Here is a 20,445-nt window from a genome sequence, read left to right on the forward strand (position 1 = left end):
ACTAATGTCACCAACCGATTGGAACAGGAGACTAAAACGTCGCCACCCCAAAAACAAATTCCTGTTGTGGCTGCATCAAACCCGGGCACTTCATGGAACTTCTGCTAAATTATTATGTCTGTCGGAAGCCAGAAGACAAATAATAAGCATTGGTGCCTTTTGGGCGACCTTGGACAAACGAAAACAAAAAGTGCCAAAATATGTGGAGAATCCCCCTCATACTAGAGGATAATATAACATGCCCTTCTCCTTCTCCCCCCCCCCCCCCCGCACTCCCCCACACATACACCTGTGCAAGCAAGGGGCTGCGGTTAACCACTGGTGCTTCACTGTTTCAGACCGTGAGGGTTTAAACTGTCCGTGCAACGAGGGACGTGGTCTCCTGGTGAGGGTTTTACAAAGCCGTGCAGCGGGAGGCGTGCTCTCCTCTTGAGGGTTTACACTGTCCGTGCAAGTGATGACGTGTTCTCCCTAAGTGAGGGTTTATACTATCCGTGCAAGTGATGACGTGCTCCTCCTGTCCGCGCGGATTACGTTGTGTTTTTTTCCAAACACTGTTTAGACTTTGTTCTGAGGGGAGGTGGGGGAACCAAAAAAATAGCAAGGAGAGAGGAGCCAGAGACGAGACAAGGGTCGGCTTGGTTCTAAGAGCCCAAACACGAGCCGAGCAACTGGCCTGCTTTTGTTCCAAGAGCCTTCACAGGAACCGGGCCCCAAAAATATTTGCGGTGTAAATATACCACAAAAATCATGCAAAACTATGATAAAGTCTCCTGAAAAATCAAAAAAATATGGTTTTAACATGTCGGTGTGTTTCCCCTTCATACATCAGATTACATCAGTGCAATGAGAGGCATTTATTAAAAGTAATAATTTTTAAACGTTAACTTATAAAATGTTCATGCCCCCACGCCGAACACAACACCACTGGTAAACTCAGCAGCAAGCCAGTCGTCTTACGCATTCTATATGTGCCATATACTGTTATTAAACATTGGAGCAACATTATAGCCTATTAAGTAAAACACAGCTGTTTTTGTACAGCACACATCATACACCTAAGGTGCTATCACAATGAAGGAAAGGAAGCCTCAGTGAAATAAACTATTTGCCCAAGATCATCCAACTTGCTCAAGCAGAGGAGCCAGGATTGATCCTAGGGTTTTTTGTTTCAGCTCAGTTCGTTTTGGGCTCGAGGGTACGAGAAGACCTACAGCTGCGCCAGAGCCAAGCATCTAGGGCGAGTCGGACTCCAGCGTCCAGTGGCCTGCCCACCTCTAGTCCTGACTGGTGCCTTTTTAGGTCTAAGCCTGCCAGACAGCACAGCTGTCTGGTTAAAGACATATTGGGGACATGTTGCTAGCTGACCTGGACAGCAACTCAGCTTATTGATTTCCATTGGCTTTTTGATTTGTCACTTTTATTTTCTTGCTTTCCATTTGCTGGTTTCATTTGTTTCAGACCTTCAATCTCCTGTTAGTTCCTCCAGTGGAGCACAGCCTGTCTACCATGTCTATGACTGGCTCCTTTCATCCTTCCAAAACAGTTTGCTTTCAGGGAAGTTTTTCAATTTTCTTTTTGTAAAAGCATTCCATGAGAGTGCATGCACTTCCTGCGTACTTCTCTAACAAAACCCCAAACCACACCCCGGGACCGCCCAACCTGGCTCTGTTTTTCCTTTTCTACTTTGAAGCTTCACAATCTCCCTTCATGTGCTCTTAAAACTTTAGCCACCACCGCGTGTAATTACATTTTACCAACATCTACATGCTGCTTGTGCTCCTGCACTTTACTTTCACCATTTGTCGTATTATGGTCTATAACAATTACACTGCCTTCCTTCATGCCCTAGACCCGCCCATCCTAAATACGCCTCTCCGCCAGCCTTTCCAAGCGTAAACAACTACACTTATTAATCCATGCCTTCAAAGTGCAGCAGATGCAGTAGCACAGTGACGCATAAAGCCACTTACACCAAATTACATCTTTATTTCACTACTCAACCAAGAGCATGGAAGCTCACTGCCTTACTTGCACAACAGCCCCAGGTCCACTGCCTACTCTACTGCGCCCTTTTAAAAATATTGTGTGCCTCCTTGCGTTGTGACCTACAAATTACGCATTTCTGTGCTTTATTAACAACTACACCAAATCACTGCTCTTTTAAGGCCCCCTCCACATACCTCTCCCTCTAATGTCCCTGCCCTTGCCACCTACAATTCCAGGGGAGTACTTTCAATTCATGCACCAGGTGCAGTGGCACAAGGGTACTGAGGCCTCAGGGAGCCATTGAACCAAGACCACTGCTTCATTTTAGATTTTGAAAAGGAGCCAAGGAACCTTTTTTCTTACTTGCACTATGGACCATCACACAGTGCCTACCCCGGTGCACACTTCAATACATTTGGTAGTTGGCTCTGCTGTGGTATGGTGTTTAATGCCAATGCCTTAGTAACACCTCCACCACCTATCACCCTTCTTCGGTGTCTAGACCTCCCCTGCCCACCCAAAACACCTCTACCTCTTCGTCTCCTGGCTGGAACTACACTCATTAAACCCTAGCTTCTATTTGTAAAGCAGGTGAAGTGGCACAGTGCCCTACAAACCCTGTGAACCCCGATTCATACTTCACTTCACCCACCTTCACCTTCCTTTCCTGTCCCTTGCCTTTCCACCAGCATTTCCAGGATGGTCGCTTCCATTGATGGAGCAGGTAGTGGCACAGAGACAATTTCTCCCCGTATGCTTTTCATCAAGACCAGTACGAGTTGTTATTTTTAGCACCCTGCTACTTGTAAACAACCAGAAACCCCACTCTTGTCCTTCTCTACTTTCCCACGCATCCCTCCGTCTGCCTTTTCCACTTGGAATTTTTACAATCTCCGTTCATGTCTGTTTAACCCTTTTGCCACCATTGTGTCTAATTAAATTGTTTCGACATTCACATACTGCCTATGTTCCTGGAGTTTACTTTCACCATTTGTGGAATTTTGTACTATATCAATTACACTTGAACCTTCATGCCCTTTCAACCAGTTCTAAAGTACAAACTATGCTCGTTCATGCTGTGTCCTTTACTTACAAAACCATCCAGCAAGTAATGCGCTTGTTTGCACCCTCTCAAGCATCTAGGGGCCCGATTCCAATCTCGTTAGGAAAGCCCTCTGCACGACTGTGATCCGGAGGGCTTTCCGAGCGAAATGTTCTCCGGGAGTCCGAACGAGCGAGTAAGATGCAGCGGTATGCTTATGGACTCGGTGCGCTCGGACTCCCATTATCTCTATGGGAGCCTGTGTACAGACACGTACACAGGCTCCCGTAGCAAAAGGGGTTGGTGGGGAAAAGCTTACACCCTGTGGTGGGCACCACATGATGCCCGCCACACTGTGCATGCCTGGATCGATGGGACTTATGGGCACACCCTTGTGACCGATTCGGAGGGCCCCAGGTGAAGGGAGGCGTTCTACGGCCCCCCTAAGTATGCTTCTGACAGCTGTTTCATTTCACTCAGTCCGAGGTGAAGCGGCTGTCCGAATCGTGCATCGTACTCACTCGGTCGGACTTCGGCTCCATAGCACGGCCCGATTCGACTACGAACGAGTCGTACGGAAAGGTTTGGGTCCCAGAAATGATTTGGTTGGCACATACGCGATCTTTGCATCGTACTTGGTTGTTCGGACCTGTGTACGATTCGTTCATCAACAAGGGCTACAAATCAGATCCGGAAAGCCAAAGCAGATTCAGAGGCCTTCTGAATGACATCTGAATCGGGCCCTAAGTCTACCTTTCCCATGCCTACCCGACCCAACAATACTTACTGGGCCGTAACGTCATCATGTGCAGCACCGATGTATCCCAAAAATAAAAATCAATGCAGTTTAATGCTTTATTTCTCAATTCTAGCAGGAGCACAGCTTCCCATTTCCTTACTTATACTACAGCCAATGACACACTGGCCTCCGCCACTGCACACTTTCTTATTAACTATTTTGTGGTTGCGTGCGTTCCCATGGGAAAACAACCACAACTCCCAATACTGCTCTTCTATGGCGCCTCTCCCTCTCTTTTCCTACCCCTTGCACCCGCACTTCCAGTAGAGTACTTCCATTTATGCAGCAGGTGCAGGGGACACAGAAGCTTCAGGGACCTGTTGACCTCACATTTATGCTTAATTTCTGAATTTCAGCAGCACCCAAGAAGCCTGTTCCTTCCTCACACACTGCCTACCCCACTGCACACTTCCATACATTTTGTACTTGGCTCCGCTAAATACAAAGTTTCTTCTTTCGTGCCCGTGCTATTATAACCCCACCACCACCTATCACTCTTCTTCCAAGTACCCCTACTCCCAACACACCTTTCTGTCTTCCTCTCTGACCTGTAGCCTATGCAACAACACTTACAGTCCCACAGCTTCCTTTTTGTGAAGGAAAGCAGTGGCAGTGTGCCCCTTACAAACGTATTTTCTACACACTACTGCTTTATTTCACCCATCTACGTATTCCTCTCCTGTCCCTAGAGTTTGCCCGCCCACCCACCCCATTTCCAAGGGCTTCCGTTGGTGCAGCAGGTGCAGTGGTGCTGCAATACTTTTCACTCGCACCTGTGCAATTAATTTCGAACCACATAGTGCTTTTTTGCCTCCGTGTTAGTTGGAATCAACCACAAACCATGATCGCTGTCTTTCTGTAAACCCCATCCCACCTGTCTTCCTTTTCCACTTCAAACCTTCACAACCTCCCTTCACATTCTTTTTGTCCATTAGCTGCCTCCACTTTTAATTATATTTTAACAACATTCACATGCTGCGTATGTTCCTTTGTTAAATTGTTCTACACCAATTCCAATCTTCACATTGCTCTTTCCACTCATTCAAAAATACAAACTTTGCGTTCTCACACACAGTGCTGTCATTGCATGGGCACGCTGGGCAGTTGCTCAGGGGCCCCAAGAGCATAGGGGCCCCATGCAGACCAGAATGTAACACTATTTTCTGTCAAACATTCTTATTCCTGTGAGTGGTTGTAGGCAGGGCCCAGTATACTGCTTTGCCCGGAAGCCTATATGTTCTGCTCAGAAGGCCCTGTTTAACACGCTGTGCCCTTTTTTTTATACAAAAACAACCTCCAAGATGTGGTTTTCTTCCCACTACCCCCTGACCCCTGCCACCGTGCCCAAAAACTTGCCTCTTCGTGTTCATTTTCTCTTTCCAGTCCCTACTACAGTACATAGCTACCCTAACTGGGCTGTAACTTCATTATGTGGGGGCAGGTGCAGTACCACCATAGCTTAAATGTACAATACTTTACAAACAAACATTAGCAAAGCCAACAACAGCGTTCAGATTATAGGGACGAGGTCTATTGGCTTTGCCAGTGCTTGTCGGCAGCTCGCCAACATGGCAGTTCCCCAGGTGACGTATTTAACCAGATGCAAACTGGCTTGGATCGTGGGAGGGGGTGCGGGATTTATATCAAGCTTGATCTGATCATAAACGAGGGAAGCCAGCACGGCAGCACATGCTGGGATCTACCTGACCAAGACACATTCACCTGTAACCGGAGGTCCTGTCTTTTGAAAATAGTGTGAGTTACTGGGAGAGAGAGGAGTATGCGGAAGCTCCCCCCGGGCTCGATAGGCAGTTGGTATTGGCCGGCGGGGGAACGGGGCACCGATTGGCTGGGATCGATGGGAAGGGGTTTCGAGTATTGTGATTGGACGCGCGCGTCTGGAGTGTCACTGCGTGCCTGGCCTCTCGTTTTCTCACAAATTGATTCGCTGTGCAGGTGCAATGGTACTCCTCGCAGATGCCGGTTTGATTAAGACAGCAGGTAGTGCTTCTTTTGATGCCGCTGGGAACAGAACTGGTGGCTTCTACGTTTGGAGTATTAGTGTTGTCAGGGTGCCTTTAGAAGGTAGGGAGTGTGCAGCGCTTTAAATGGAACCACAGAAGTGGTGAAGTGAAAGATGCGAATAAGTGTATTCAGGAAGAGTGAAAAGAGGGTGCTGAAGAGGATATAGATGTGGTGTAAGATATTCAGATGGAGGAGATGTGGAAAGAAAAAGGGTGTACACGTCTAACAGAGTAAACATAACTACCCCTTCCACTGGCCTCATTATTATTAAATCACAGTATTATGATTTTAGAATTTAAATATTTTCAATTTTATTTACAACAAAATCATTGTTTGTTAATCTTAAACAGCTAACAAACACTGACAAAATCAGTAGTCCTGGCTAGTTTTAAGTGTGTTGAGTTATATATCCGACTACAATCTCCGAGGGTCACCAAAATAACGTCGGGGGCACACAATGGAAATCTCAGAAATGTAGTTAAAGTGTTTAGGTCACGCCCTTAATTACGTAGGCCATGCCTCTCTTAGGAACCTCCGCCACGTTGTAATCCCACTTAAAAGCATGGGGGAAAGCATTGGCAGAGATAAAAGGTTGGTTAAGGGTTTACTGTGGGTTCTGGTCAGCAGGAAAAGAGTGTTTTAAGGGTGGACCGGACGGAAGTTAATTTTTGCGTTGGTATCCGTGAGGAGCACTTAACAGTTTTGACGCAATATGCCACGAATTCATATTTAGGTTATGAAAGTGTGCTCAATAAAGGGGTCTTTCACCCTCCATTTTGGAGTCTGTCATGTTAGCATCCTCTCACTCAACGTGGGATCTCTCGCATTACACACTTCATTGAGGTTTACGCGTACGCCCTGTGTTTTGAACTGCACGAACAGTCCCCATGCAGATCATTTCGAGCAACATAAAATCCTCAGGCATACATGGCTACATTTTAGAAGAGGAAAGTGGGAGATTAAAAAAATAATAGTCCATGAGGAAAATATGTTCTCCTGATTATTGCCATTGAAGCAGAGGCAGTCAGGCGGGCTTAAAAAATCTTAAATCAAGTCTTGGCATGTATACTCAACAGATGAGACGATAGGGTTGAAACAAAACAGAATAAGAGAAATCCTCAACATTAGGAGAAAAGAGAAGGTGAGAAGTTGAAGTGAAAGTAAAGATGGAAAGACTAGGAGGTGTGGCAGGCAAGTGAAGATGCTGAAAGCGGATGGAGAAATAGAAGTAAAAGCAGGTAGAGTGGGAGGAGCAGCACGGAGGTAAGTCTGGAAGGTAAGCGTGATGGGCAGGTGGAGGGGACACGCAGGATTGTACTTGCCTATCGAGTAATCAGGCAGCACCCGGCGGGCTGGTCTGACAGGTTAGTGTGTGGGCCGTGTTTTTGGCTGTTTGTGGTCCTGTTTTATGGTCTGCCCACACAGTTTTTACTGTCGAGTTCCCTGATATTACCACAAACATTGCCTGCAGCAAGCTCAAATCCACGCAGTCTTCCATACCTTGCAAAACACTAATACAGCATGTATTTACAAATTCAAAACTGCCACTTTTTTGCGTCCATTTAACCTCACTTCCCACCCCCTTCCCCAGGATCCCAGCTCACCCAACGTTAGACCACAAGACTCCCGTGTGAGAATGATAGACCTGTTATTGCTGTACCATGCTTTAACCTTTGCCTTCCAACAAGATTACCTCAGGGTACCAAACATGTTTTACCTGGTGGTCTATAAAACAATAGATCATCATGGTGCCAACTCGAAGGTGCCACCTAGAAAGGGTTAGACTGTTCATGGTCAGAGAGCAGCTAAAATGTTGCTTCCATCCAATTCCCAGAGAGTTGCCTCTCTGTTGAGTAATGAGTGACTGCCGGTTGGTGGCAGCATCAACAATAAGTAGCTGGGGATACAGCTTTTTTCTGTAACCTCATGGGCAAAGTTTAGGTATTCTCCACTGTGTAAACCCAGTGGGGTAGCTCCTAACTAGATTATTTCTTTTTACCATCTGTGCGAGTATGGGCTGGAAAATGCAGTCTCAAAACTGCAAGACTTGGTTCCAGCATCTCCCGTCCTTACAGGACCATCCGTTTCTTTCTTCAGTGTCCCAGTCTCCTAGTTATATTTCCATGGCTCCTAAATCTTCTTAGCATTCTTTTATCCCAGGAAACTCCCCTCTCCATTCCCTTCCCCCCACATCTTGCATTGTGTGTAGCTATCCATCTCAAACCCCTTCTGAGATGCATGTGGCTCCAGAGTCGTGCTGGGAACCAAGCACAGCTCCAGGTTTTGACTGGTCCCGTTGGACCAATATTTAGGTACCGTCGCAGTGGAGCCACTACGTGCTGATGCTCCTCGGGCAGTGGAACAACTCTTCAATCTATCTTCCACCAGCTGGAATGAAGCTGGGACAAAGTTTTGTTTAAAAGACTCCCTGCCTGGAGAGACAAAATAACACCTGGCCCCAAGAGTTGGTCAAGAGCCCGTTGTACCCCGAGTGAACACAGACCCAGTGAGGGACAAGCAACTGTGAAGATATAGATCCAGATGTGAACCTTGAAAGCTGAAAAACGTGCAGATGACCCTGCCCACGAGTACTGGCCAAGCCTGGGGACTTTGATTACCCCTAAACAAATCCAAAGTCATGTTTTCCTCGGGGGGTGGGGGGGAGCTCTCATGATCTGTGACAGGCCCCCACATCATCTCTTCCAGGTGATGGAGATTCTCATGTTAGGCTACCAAGGGTATCAAGACAACCCCGGAGCACCATTAAACCGCTGTTGCTAGCTCCACCCCCGAACAAGAGATTTATTGGCTTTTTATGAAAGAGAAGAATTGGGGGACCCTGAAGACTTGTAACTGATCTGAAGCAGCAGCCACCAGCCTGTATAATGCTGCCAGCCAAAAATAATTCACCAAGAACTGAGGTTACCCATCTATCTAGCACTGACGTTTCATAAATAATAGACAAGACCAGGTCACAGGTCATCTAGACCGGCTGGAGACCCCAAGCATGGTTTAAGATACAGGCCTATTAAGATCCAATATTATGGGAAGTCGAAAAAAATGTAGCAGACTGGCTATTGCAAGGTATTGGCTCCTGAAGTCAACCCTGAGCCCTTTTGTTAACCCTGAGCTTGCGGTACAGTGTCACAGGTAATCCTTTGAAAACCATTGCACTGTGATCCGAGGCAAATCTGACAACTTGGACTCAGCGGCGAATCAAATTGTCTTTTCACAAGCGCGTTCATGGGAGCCTTACCATGCAAATGTACCTTACACCGAAATCCGCCACAGCTGCTGTGCTACATCGGGCTACCACCTCTTGCTACTGTCTGCCCATCTTTTGACAAGGTAACACACCAGTGAACCCAAAGAACTCACCACTTTGAATAGAGCTCAGATTCTCCTTTAATTTGAAACTCTGATCTGGGCCTCCGACACGCAGATACCTCAACCATTAATTTTTTTCTTCAAACAATATATAGTCAAAGATCCACATGCTGGTGAGATTCGTGCAACACTATGTACATCTGTTCATGACCTCATCTCAACAATTTGTAGACCATGGCCACAGGCTTGCAATGAGTTGGATTTTGGCCCTATAGCAACACTGTTACATACCTGGGTCATAACTCCTCATGCCTAATGTGCTGATTTCCAAAACTGTGGTTTAACATACCCATGGCATGCTTAAGCAGGAAAAATGCATCCCAGTGTTCGGATTCAAGACCTTCTCCCAAGTTACACTACAATATATGCATTCAGCAGAAGGCACACAGGATCAACGTGCAGTGAATTTCTAATTGTTATCTTAGGCTATAATTATCTCCTTTGCACTGATCAGCATCTACGCTCTTTTTGACCTTCTTACCGCGCTTTAAAGTGGGTTAAACGTTTGTAAAGGTTGCGTTGAAAGAGAGTCTGTCAACTCAATTACAAGTTAGGGAATTTTGTCAAAAGGTTTATGCAAATTAGTTTTTCACATATTCATCCCATTCCATCTGGTTGCCTGTTCAAACCTGCCTCCCTTTCAATGTGCTTTGCATTAGGTTGTGATTGCATCCTGGCAGATTCTCCCCTACACCCTGCTTAGCTGCGATTTGTTTTAGGCGCCAGCCAAATAGTCATCATCATCATCAACAACAGGTAACCTGTGTCCCATATGTACAACTGAATGAAGGGTAGCCAGGTCTCTGTGAAAAGGCCAACATTACAAGTAATAAGACCTGGAACTTCATGTACCGGCATGCACTGGGAAGCCTGGTCCAAACAACTCAGTATTGTGTGAACCACACCATTGATATCTAAACTGAAAATCATTCTACAAGCACCCGGATTAACTCAGAATACCTGGGCTCTGAGTTATCGTCCGCTTGATGGTCTCTGGTAAGAAACTTGCAGTGTTTTATTCCAGGACGTCCAACCCTACAATTTAGCCCCCACAGAAGGTCTGCCACATATCATGTGCCTAACGAGGTGTAAAATACTCGGGAGCAGATCACCTCCCATCCAACCATGTCCCTCTAGAAGACCCGGATGGCGACTCCCGAAGGGTTTGTAGACTGCTGAAGATGTACCTGCTTAGCCTTCTACCTCAAGGCTCCCCAACCTGACTGTGCCCTCCTTAATACACAAGGACTTATTGTTGGCTGTGTTACAACTCATACCTAGCTGGCCAGTCGCCCAAGACATTTGCCACCTGCTAGCATGCTTGCATGGCATGGCGTAAACCTCATGATAAGGCATTACTGTCCCCTCTGCGTTTCCACAGGTGATCCAAAAAAGACCCTGCAGCAGTTTCCTGGAGCCTCCAGGGTTTGGACCCAACCAGTGCCTCTGTGGAATTGTAACATTGCCAACACTTACCAACCACACTCATGTAGCTACCAACAGTGTCAGTGCTATATAAAAAAAATGTATGCATAACATAAAAAATATATATATATAACATAATATGTGAATATGCATAATTCCAACATAAGTAACGGAGCATTAGATCCTTAGGGCAAGCTCATTTTCCTACTTGTTGCTGATCTAACTTGGTCTCGGTGTCAATTCCTAAAACCTTATGTGGACGCCATCTCAAGCTGCAAGTTGCCACTCGCCACGGTTTCTGTCCTGCTACCGCTTTGAGCTAACTGTCCCAAGGTGAGGGGGCTTTAGGGACCCAGGCTGCTACTGATCAACCCGAGGACCTTCTCCAACCTTACTGAGCCCTCAAATCCAAGATTATTGTGATTCCAGGACCCTCTTACCTTTCTTTTGGAAAACAGGTGGATTCTTCGTTAAAATTTTAATCCTTTCCAGAAGTTGACAAAATAGTCACTAAAGATACAAAGCGGGCAAAGAAAATCTGGAGGTTGGGGGGGGCGTCCTACTTTTAAAACAGGATTAAGAAGAATTTAGGATACATTGTAAAGATAGGTGTATCAACATAATCAAAGTTGATGGTATAAGAGTTATTTTGTCAGTTCTGTATCATGACTGTATTCTCTTGGTGGTTATAAACAATACAAGATTTTAGGCTACGAATGCTGGCGGGAGCACCGACTGTGCCCTCGCCCGCCAGTTACCCAATTCGCCTTTAAGGGGAGACTTATTGTCTGCCGCAAGAGCATGATCTGAACATCTGTAGAGCTAATTATGGTACATACGCATAGGGTTGCACAGTAAAGAGGCATTGCAGAAGATATTATTTTTTCCTTTCCCCACAACAGCTGTTGTTTTAGGTCTGGCTTGACAGTGCGCCTTTGCATATGACCGATTTTTACTAAGTCTTTAAATTATAAAGAGTTTGCTTTGGCTCCACCTACAGGAGTACTTCCTGCTCACTTCATGCTATCATGCTATTGGCTGTTATGTGCATCCTTTCACCTCCCATGGATTGTTTGCTTCACCACGTATGAGTGACTATTTTACAGCTGAAAAATAATTAATCACAGTAAGTTCTTTATGTCGCTTATGGGAACCATACAGAAAGCAATCTTTTGTGCTTTTTGTTCACTACAACAAATCAAATGTTTTAGTTAAGCCTCAAAATGAAAGCCCACCTTATTGTCTTTGCCAGCACGTGCTCGCTCCCTCTTAAGGCACACGTTCTTCCAAGAGGAACTAATTCTACAACCACCTTTCTTTCATTTACCATAGTATAACTTTCTTTATTTTCCATCTCATTTTTCAGCCAACCCGGAGGCTTATTGGACTTGGATTTTCGTACTCCTAGTCCAGAGTCTTGTAAACCCATGGTCCTGGGAAGTGGTTGACAGAGACTTGTAGAGTTGCATTGGATTGTGGGATCAGTCAACCCTAATAACGAAGGTTCCTCTTTTTACTAATTTCCACACAGATAGAAAACAATATTTTTCTCTGGATTTATTACCAAAACGTAAATGTCATTTGTTGTGTATGTACACAGTGTGGTGGAGGGGGTTAAAACAAGTGAAGAGATTGCTTTAAACATAGAAGAAGGCTTACAGTGCTAAAAACAAACAGGCGTTTAAGTGTAAGGGTACATCTATTGGTTAGATCAAAGTTCAAATATACACTAGTTGCAACTGTATAACAAAATAAATATGGGAAATAACCAAGAATATTACTATCAAACAATTATAGATCAATATGGATGGAAATGCTGCAAACAATACCATAAGGCGGGGGCCTTAGTCATAGCCAACTTAGCAGTGCTGAAGATGGAGAAACTCAGTGCCAAGTCACAGGAAGCTGAGAAGCACATGGCCAGCAGAGTGGAGGTGCCGCAATGAGGCCTAGCTGGTGGCATCTTTACCCTCTTCGTCAGGGGTATCTTGGAGCCCATGGATCTCAGGAATGAAAGTGCTGCCTGCCTGACTTAGTGGTATTTCTGGGTTGGTGGACCCTGGCAAGAACATGCCTCTCGCACATCATCTCTGCGCTCTGGTTGAGGGCTGAGCTCCAGCATATCTCCTGCTGCCATTTGCAAGGATGCCAGGTGCCTCTCAGCCTTACTCTGTGGCAACAATGAGGACGTCTTCAAACTCGTTCCTCTTAGCCACTGATAAACCCAGGAGTACCCGTTTACCCAACAGATGGATGAATGTCTGGGTTGTAGTGATAGTGCACCTGGCCTACACATTTCCCGCTTCATTCCTCAAAGTTCTTCTATCAGCACCCTGCTTTTGAGCTCACTAGCACACTGTTTCTATTTGTGGAGAGCAAAGTTTCTTCCATTAGAAATTAAATACAAAACAAGGCAGTCCAGTACAGGCGACATCAACGGTGTGAATAGGTTTGCATACGGTTCTTTTGTAGGATAATGGATTCCTGGCCTTCCGCAGTGCTCGTGTCTGAAGTAGCCTTTCTGAAGGCTGCTTAAACTGGAGGAGATACTCAAGGTCATCTTCACCTTAATTAAAACAACAAATAAACAACGTGCACATGGCAACCCAACTTCAGATAGAGGCACTAATGCTACAAGGCCAATAAGTATGTGAGACTTCTAAGTCTTAGACACTGCACCGCTGGAGGATCCAATGTGTTGTTAGTCCAATAAAAGATATCAAAGCATGGAGTTTTGGAGACGTTTGGCTGGACTAATATGCTGTTAAAACTCACTTTGCACACGTGGTCGTCACCAGAGTTGTCCAATGTTGCCACTTCCCACTGGTTCTGGACATCCATCGACTATAGAAGTGATATTTCTAAAGATTATTTTCAAGTAAATTTATCTAATTTGCATTTGTTATCATTGAATATCCACCCCAACCAACACTGGAAACCCCTGATGGGCAGTATTATTGAATGTCGTGTAATATTCACAATATAATCACATAAATTGGTTGTGCCTTTCATATTCTGCTAGAAGAGGGCAACCCAATACTCCCCAAGGAACTGGGTAATTTACATTCATAGAAAAATTGCGCCTTGAGGTATTATTTTATCTTATTAAGTCTTTTTATCACATGTCATATATATGTACAATCACTCCAAAGAACATCAGAAAACGTGGTATTTCAATTCAGAACTTTATATCATATCTGAAATCAATATATTTATTTAAGTTTTTTTATAAATAAGGCAACACAAAAACACTACTACATTCAGTATATTCCCAGTAGTGTGTTACACCGTTGGTATAATATGTACAAACCATATATACACATAAAATGCTACTGTAAATACAGTCAGCTCAGTCCATCACTTTCTTTTTTAACAAATCCTGTTGTTGGTGATTCCTAACCCAAAACGGTGCCTGGGCGTCGACGTTTCGGTCTTTACTGTATAAATCACACCAAGACCATCATCAGGACTAATGTTGCACAAAATATCTACAAAGAAATATATACAATATGTACAATCAGTCTCTATACATCCACATTCCAATGTCCAATATATTTAATCGTCTGCTGACATTAAACCATCACCTCACCCGTTGTGACAGAATATATAAAACCACTACCTGGCTTAATACTCACTGAAAAAATATATTCACTCAAAAATATTCCCTCTGAAGTATCCAGATCCTGCTGTGGTTTCTCCACAATTGTAAATTTAGTACAACTATCGCCCTAAAACCGGTGCAAAAAACATAAAACAACCAATCAATAGAACCACAGACCATACCTATTCCACTTATATGGCATCCACCTCGGCTCCCTGCTTACCTTGATTTAAATCTAAGAGCGTATTTGAAAACGCGAGTCCACAATTTAACTCCGTGTGCATAAAGTGTTACCTAAAAGACACAAGCAAGGAGGTCTACCGTCACAATCCTATGTCGTTTATTCTGAGCATCTTCTGCTAACTAAAAGACAGCGTTTCTACTTACTCGTATGTACCGCCATTGACGGGACCCATCCTCGTCACTTTCACTTCGCGTCTGATCACAAACGCGCGAGGTAGGATAACAATCTTTCCGTGTAGTGCGCGCATGCGCATACGCTCTAAAAACCGCTAGAAACTGCAGTGGCCATTTTGGAGAGGTCAATGTTGCCTAATGATTCGTACAACTATATATGTACCAAGTGTTCCATCACCACACCAGAACCAATACAACAATTATTAAAAACTTTCAGGAATTCTCTCATCTTAATCTCATAAACCTGCTATTGACACGCTAATAGGCAAGCGTTCCTCACCTAGAGGGACCACTGTTTAAAGACTATATACAAGACACATTTCCTTTGTTACATCACGCACGCAAGCAACACAACTGAGAATCAGAGGGTTGCAAGATTGTGCCATTCCACAAATTGATTCAATCCGTGTTCCACTGTTCTACTCGTCCATATCCATTTGTTCTCTTTTAATGTCAGCAGACGATCCACATTGGTCCTTCTTTTTGAGCCCTTTACCACTTCCAGCACAAACCACTTCATGTCTTTAGGACCATGTGACTTCTGAATGTAATGCTCTACTAATGGTGCTGTCAGTACCCTACACCTAATTCGTGATTGGTGTTGTGATATTCTCTTTCTAATTTCCTGTGTGGTCTTTCCAATATACATCAAGCCACACGGGCATTCGATACAGTAAATGACATTCCTTGTCACACAATTTGAATGATGTTGCAGCATTACTTGTTTACCATTCAGAATACAGGATTTTGTCATTGCAGTGGTATCACATACAGCACATTGTCCACAAGGGTAATGTCCCACAATAGGGGCCAATCCCCATTGGTTCTGGATAGTGTTCACACATGGTTCCCTGTATGTTTTAACCAAATGATCCCGTAAATTCCTGCCTCTCTTAAAAGCAAAACGGGGAAAGCTCAATTGTGGTTCCAATTTCTGTATTAGATGCCAGTTCTTGGATATAATCTTTTTGATTTGGCTAGACTCTGTACCAAAGGTAGTGACACATGCTATTGTGTTTTCAGCCTTCTCTTTGGCTTTATTCTCAGTCAATAGTGCTGCACGGTCATAATACCAAGCCCGCTTAAGGGCCCGTTTGACCATTCTGTGTGGATATTCTCTAGCGCCTAGTTTCAATTGGAGGATTTTAGCTTCTCTGAAATAATCCTCTTTTCGTGTACAGTTACGTTTAATTCTTAAAAACTGGCCAAAGGGGAGATTATCCCTTAAGTTCCTGGGGTGATGACTAGAGTATTTCAACAGAGTGTTGCGAGATGTAGGCTTCGTGTATAGATTAACCACTAGACTACCATTGTCATTGATTACTTGTAAATCTAGGAAATGTATCCGCTCATTGCTATACTCAATCGTAAATTGTAAGTTATTATACAAAATAATTATTTCAGAGAAGCTAAAATCCTCCAATTGAAACTAGGCGCTAGAGAATATCCACATCTTGGTGTGATTTATACAGTAAAGACCGAAACGTCGACGCCCAGGCACCGTTTTGGGTTAGGAATCACCAACAACAGGATTTGTTAAAAAAGAAAGTGATGGACTGAGCTGACTGTATTTACAGTAGCATTTTATGTGTATATATGGTTTGTACATATTATACCAACGGTGTAACACACTACTGGGAATATACTGAATGTAGTAGTGTTTTTGTGTGGCCTTATTTATAAAAAAACTTAAATAAATATATTGATTTCAGATATGATATAAAGTTCTGAATTGAAATACCACGTTTTCTGATGTTCTTTGGAGTGATTGTACATATATATGACATGTGATAAAAAGACTTAATAAGATAAAATAATACCTCAAGGCGCAATTTTTCTATGAATTTCATATTCTGCATCTCCTCCTGATCACTCAAGGATTCCATTGCAGAGTTGAGTCAGGCTTCATTTGTTAGGTTTGGTGAGTGATGGGCAGTGTGAGGATATTTTATGAAAATTTGTTGATAATTGGATATATGTTTGTTGAGTTTGTTCAGAGGTCTACCAAAGAGAACGGTCAAAGTGCAAACAAAGCATGAAGGCCAGTTGCCAGAAATTCCATGTGCAAAGACTGCAGTGTAGCTGTGAATGAGATGCAGAAGTATTTTGCACTGCAGAGTAAATGCTGCACTCCTAGAACTTGCCCCAGGGCGGCCATTCTGACAGAAAGAAGCACAACTCTAATAGAGAGAGGTTCTCAAGGTGTGCTGGTACTGCCAGCTCTCAGTTATACACACACACACAAAGTAAATATTCATCATAACTCTGTCCCTCCTGATCCTACAACTAGAGCAATCCCATTCCCTTTCTTAGATCACTTACCTGCAGTGGGGCTATGACGGGCGGCCCCCAGAAGCTGCTCCAGGGCACGGCCCAGCAGCGCCTCCGGGGTGTCTGGCAGGAGTAATGGGGGACTTCCAGAAGGGGTCAGTGGCTCACAAGGGGACAGCTCGTCTGATGATGGGGATCTGAGCACATCGGGCAACTCCAGCCAGCGCCCATCCGCTGCCTCTGGCCCCGGTTCGTCAGCGAAAACATCAGCATGGTCCGGTGGCATGGGCTCCTTCAGGAAGGCGGGAAGAATGCGGGACACACTCTGGCGTCTCTGCAGTGACCGGGCCCCGGCCATGCCACCTCCTGCCAAGTGCGAAGTCTGCTTCTTCAGAAACTTCTCAAGTGGCTTCATGGCCCTTTGAGTGGGATGGCCAGGGTGGAAAATTAAGCCATGGAATCCAGGTAAGAAACGAACATCAAATTCTGAACCCCACAAGTTGAATGAGCTAGTGCCTCTAGGTGATGCTCTCCAGAACTCCCATTATCAAACTTTACAACACTTTATGGAGCTCAAGAACCTTAAGAGATGATGAACTGCTGAAGAACCAGTACTAAGTTCAAGAGAACAGACAGGTGCCACGGTGGTTAGGATCCAACTCCAGTAAAGTCTGATGGTAACCCTCTAAATATGCGCCAGATCTATAGATGCTGTGCTGTCTCCAGGACAAACTGGTCTGCTAGTCCACAGAACTGTTGCGCTTCTAGAAGGTCAATGTTGAATCAAGTGCAGAAAGGTAAAAAAAAGCACGTGCACCTAGGGAAACTAATGAGTGTGGGAAGCAAAACCAGCCAGGCAGGGATGCCAGGCTAGCATCACCATCCAGAAGAAGGACAGAGCAGAGAGGAAGCGCCAATTCAGAGAAGGACTACATGGATGTGAGAGGGTTCCTTTCCACTTTGAACACCCTATGGAGACCCCGCGACTACGAAGCTGTGGTGGAGTATGGGGCAAGGGGAATGTGCCAGGAATTGCGGGGTAGTCTCGGGGGATGATCAGTGGGCTCACAGAGAGTCTGTGCAAGGGGAGGGTTTAGCCAGTTGTGAACGTGGGTCCTAGCGGGTGGTGCAAAAGGTGAGAGTGCAGTGAATAGAAGTGCAGTGACTCCATAACAGGAAAGAGGCCTAGGAAGTTGTGCGAGGGGATTTCGGGGGCTGTGTAAGAGGGGACTTGTGGACTGAGCAATATGAGACTATGGGTGATGCAAGTGACACTTTGGGGGCAGTTTGAGGGGAGATAAAGGCGTCAAGGTGAAGAGCAAGGTGAGACCTGTGGCGCTGCAGAACTGAGAACGCAGCAAGAAGGCCTGGGCAGGTTACATCCGGCAGTGGCCACAGTGCCCTAGGAGCAGTGCAAGGGAGCGTGGAGCAGTGCAAAGGAGCGTGGAGCTGTGCAAGGGAGCAGCCTGAGGGGTTGCATGTGATCAGACGTAGAGGGGTGTGCAAGTGAGGGAATACAGGGGACTGTGCATGCAGGGGAATGTGAGGGACAGTGCGGGGGTGTAAAGGGGCGTGCAAGGGAGGAGCCTGTGCAAATGAGGGAATCTAAGAAACTGTGCAATGGAGATGGAAAGGGACGGTGCCAGTGAGGAGCGTAGGAGCTGTGCGGAGGGCACCTAGGGGGCTGTGCAAGCCGAGTGCGCCTAGGGGGCTGTGCAAACGAAGGGCCTAAGGGACTGTGCCGGCAGGGGGACGGGGGGGGGGGGCTAAGACAGGGTCATATTGGTGTTTAAAACAGGGTCATATTGTGACTCGGCAAAGCGTCATACGAGCTGAAGGGTGTGCTAAGATAGGTTTTGGCGGGTGTTGTGAGGTTACAGTAATATGGTTAAACACGGGGCTTGATGGTTAAGGGCGCGGGGAAGCAAGTACACTCTGCAGGTGAGGTTGGGTGGGCTGATTCTGGGGGAGGCTGAGATGCTGAGCCTTGGGAAGGCTGAGATGCTGATGCTGGGGAGGGCTAGGGTGCTGGGGAAGGGCTGGGATGCAGGGGAAGGGCTGGGATGCAGGGGAAGGGCTGGGATGCAGGGGAAGGGCTGGGATGCAGGGGAAGGGCTGGGATGCAGGGGAAGGGCTGGGATGCAGGGAAGGGCTGGGATGCTATGCAGGGAAGGGCTGGGATGCTGTGCAGCGGAGGGCCAGGGTGATGTGCGGGGAAAACTGGGAATCGGTGCGGGGGGATACTCCTGCGGTGCACGGGGGTTCCTGGGTGATACAGGAGGGGGCGGGGCTGTGCACGTGGGCGAGGTTTTGCTGCACAGGTGGGAGCTCGGATGCTCAGTGGTGGGGCCTATGGCAGGATGTTGAATATGTGGATCAAGTAGATTGCATGGGGGCTTCCAGGCCTTGCGATCTGCTCTGCAGGGGGCGGAGTCAAGAGACGACGCAGGATCACACAGGGATTTCCATGAAATAAATCAGGGTGCACAGGGCGAAGTGGGGGTCACGGAGGCGGTCCAGGGGAGGACGCGAACTCCGGCGAATTGCAGTTGCCATGCAGTGCTATGCAGACACTCTCGTGTGCAGGGTGCTCCGTGGGTGCAGTGGAGCTCGGGGTCCTTAGATGCAGCGCCGATGCGCCCAGGGTGCAGGGCAGGGAGCGCTAGAGTGCAGTACCGGGGGCAGTAGGTTGCAGGACAGGGGGGCCTGATGTGCAGTGTGCGGGGGAGACAAGCTGGCCTCCGACTCCATGTTTCAGGTGTGAGAGGGTCCTGGCAGCCTGGCTCGGGCCTCCCCCGCCGATCTCTCGGGCTCCAGTGCTACCGGTGCTGCGGCTCCTCCTGTGGACGGTGCTCACGGCGCTGGTGCTCCTGTTCCCGGTGCTGTGCTCCTGGTGCGGTGCTCCCGATCCCGGCGCTCCTGTCCCCGGTGCTGTGCTCCTGCTCCCGGTGCTCCCGGCGCTCCTGCTCCCGGTGCGTTGCTCCTGCTCCCGGTGCGGTGCTCCTGACGCTCCTGCTCCCGGTGCAGTTCTCTCTCCACGAGCTCCTCCTTTCGGTGCCTGCTCACGGGGACCGAGGGCATGTGCTGCCCGGCCTCCTGTCTCTCCTCCCCGGCCTGTGTGAGCGCCTCTCGCCGCCAGTCGCAGCTCCGCCCCTCCGCCTCCCTCCCCTCTCCCGCACGCACGCCCTGTCTCCGCCCCTCTCCTCTCCCTCCTAATCTCCCAGTCACTTCCCCTACCCTCGGCGCCCTCCTCTTTATTTTCGTCCTTCCTCCTGTCTGTTATCACCTCTCCCGTCTCGCCTCACCTGTATCCCCGACATCTAGATGGTTTTTTTCTGTCTCCCTTCAACGTCTGTCTGCAATTTTTCCGCCACTCTTTCCGTCTCTCCTCAATTCTCCTGTCTCTCGTTACTCCCCCGGATCCTTCATTGCACACCCCACTTGTCTCTTCTCAGGACACCTATTTCCACTCACGCCTCCTGACTTTTC

The 20,445-nt window shown here is 46.6% G+C and overlaps 1 protein-coding gene across 2 annotated transcripts in view; it reads right to left on the minus strand.

Moving 5' to 3' along the window:
* RAPGEFL1 (Rap guanine nucleotide exchange factor like 1) overlaps positions 1-20,077 on the minus strand; it is a 260,579-nt gene extending 240,502 nt beyond the window's left edge. Inside the window, exons 1-2 of one of the 2 annotated variants that reach the window (XM_078645531.1) lie at positions 19,133-20,033; positions 17,008-19,033 (exon numbers count right to left, since the gene is read on the minus strand). In XM_078645531.1, coding sequence (XP_078501657.1) covers positions 17,008-17,371 — 364 coding nt within the window. In that variant the 5' untranslated portion in view covers positions 17,372-19,033; positions 19,133-20,033. Of the gene's footprint in view, positions 1-17,007 lie in introns of both variants that reach the window. The other variant, XM_078645530.1, reaches the window with a different exon arrangement.
* Between the last annotated feature and the right edge of the window lie 368 nt (positions 20,078-20,445).

This window comes from Lissotriton helveticus, chromosome 5_1, assembly GCF_964261635.1.
Source record: "Lissotriton helveticus chromosome 5_1, aLisHel1.1, whole genome shotgun sequence".
NCBI lineage: Eukaryota > Metazoa > Chordata > Amphibia > Caudata > Salamandridae > Lissotriton > Lissotriton helveticus.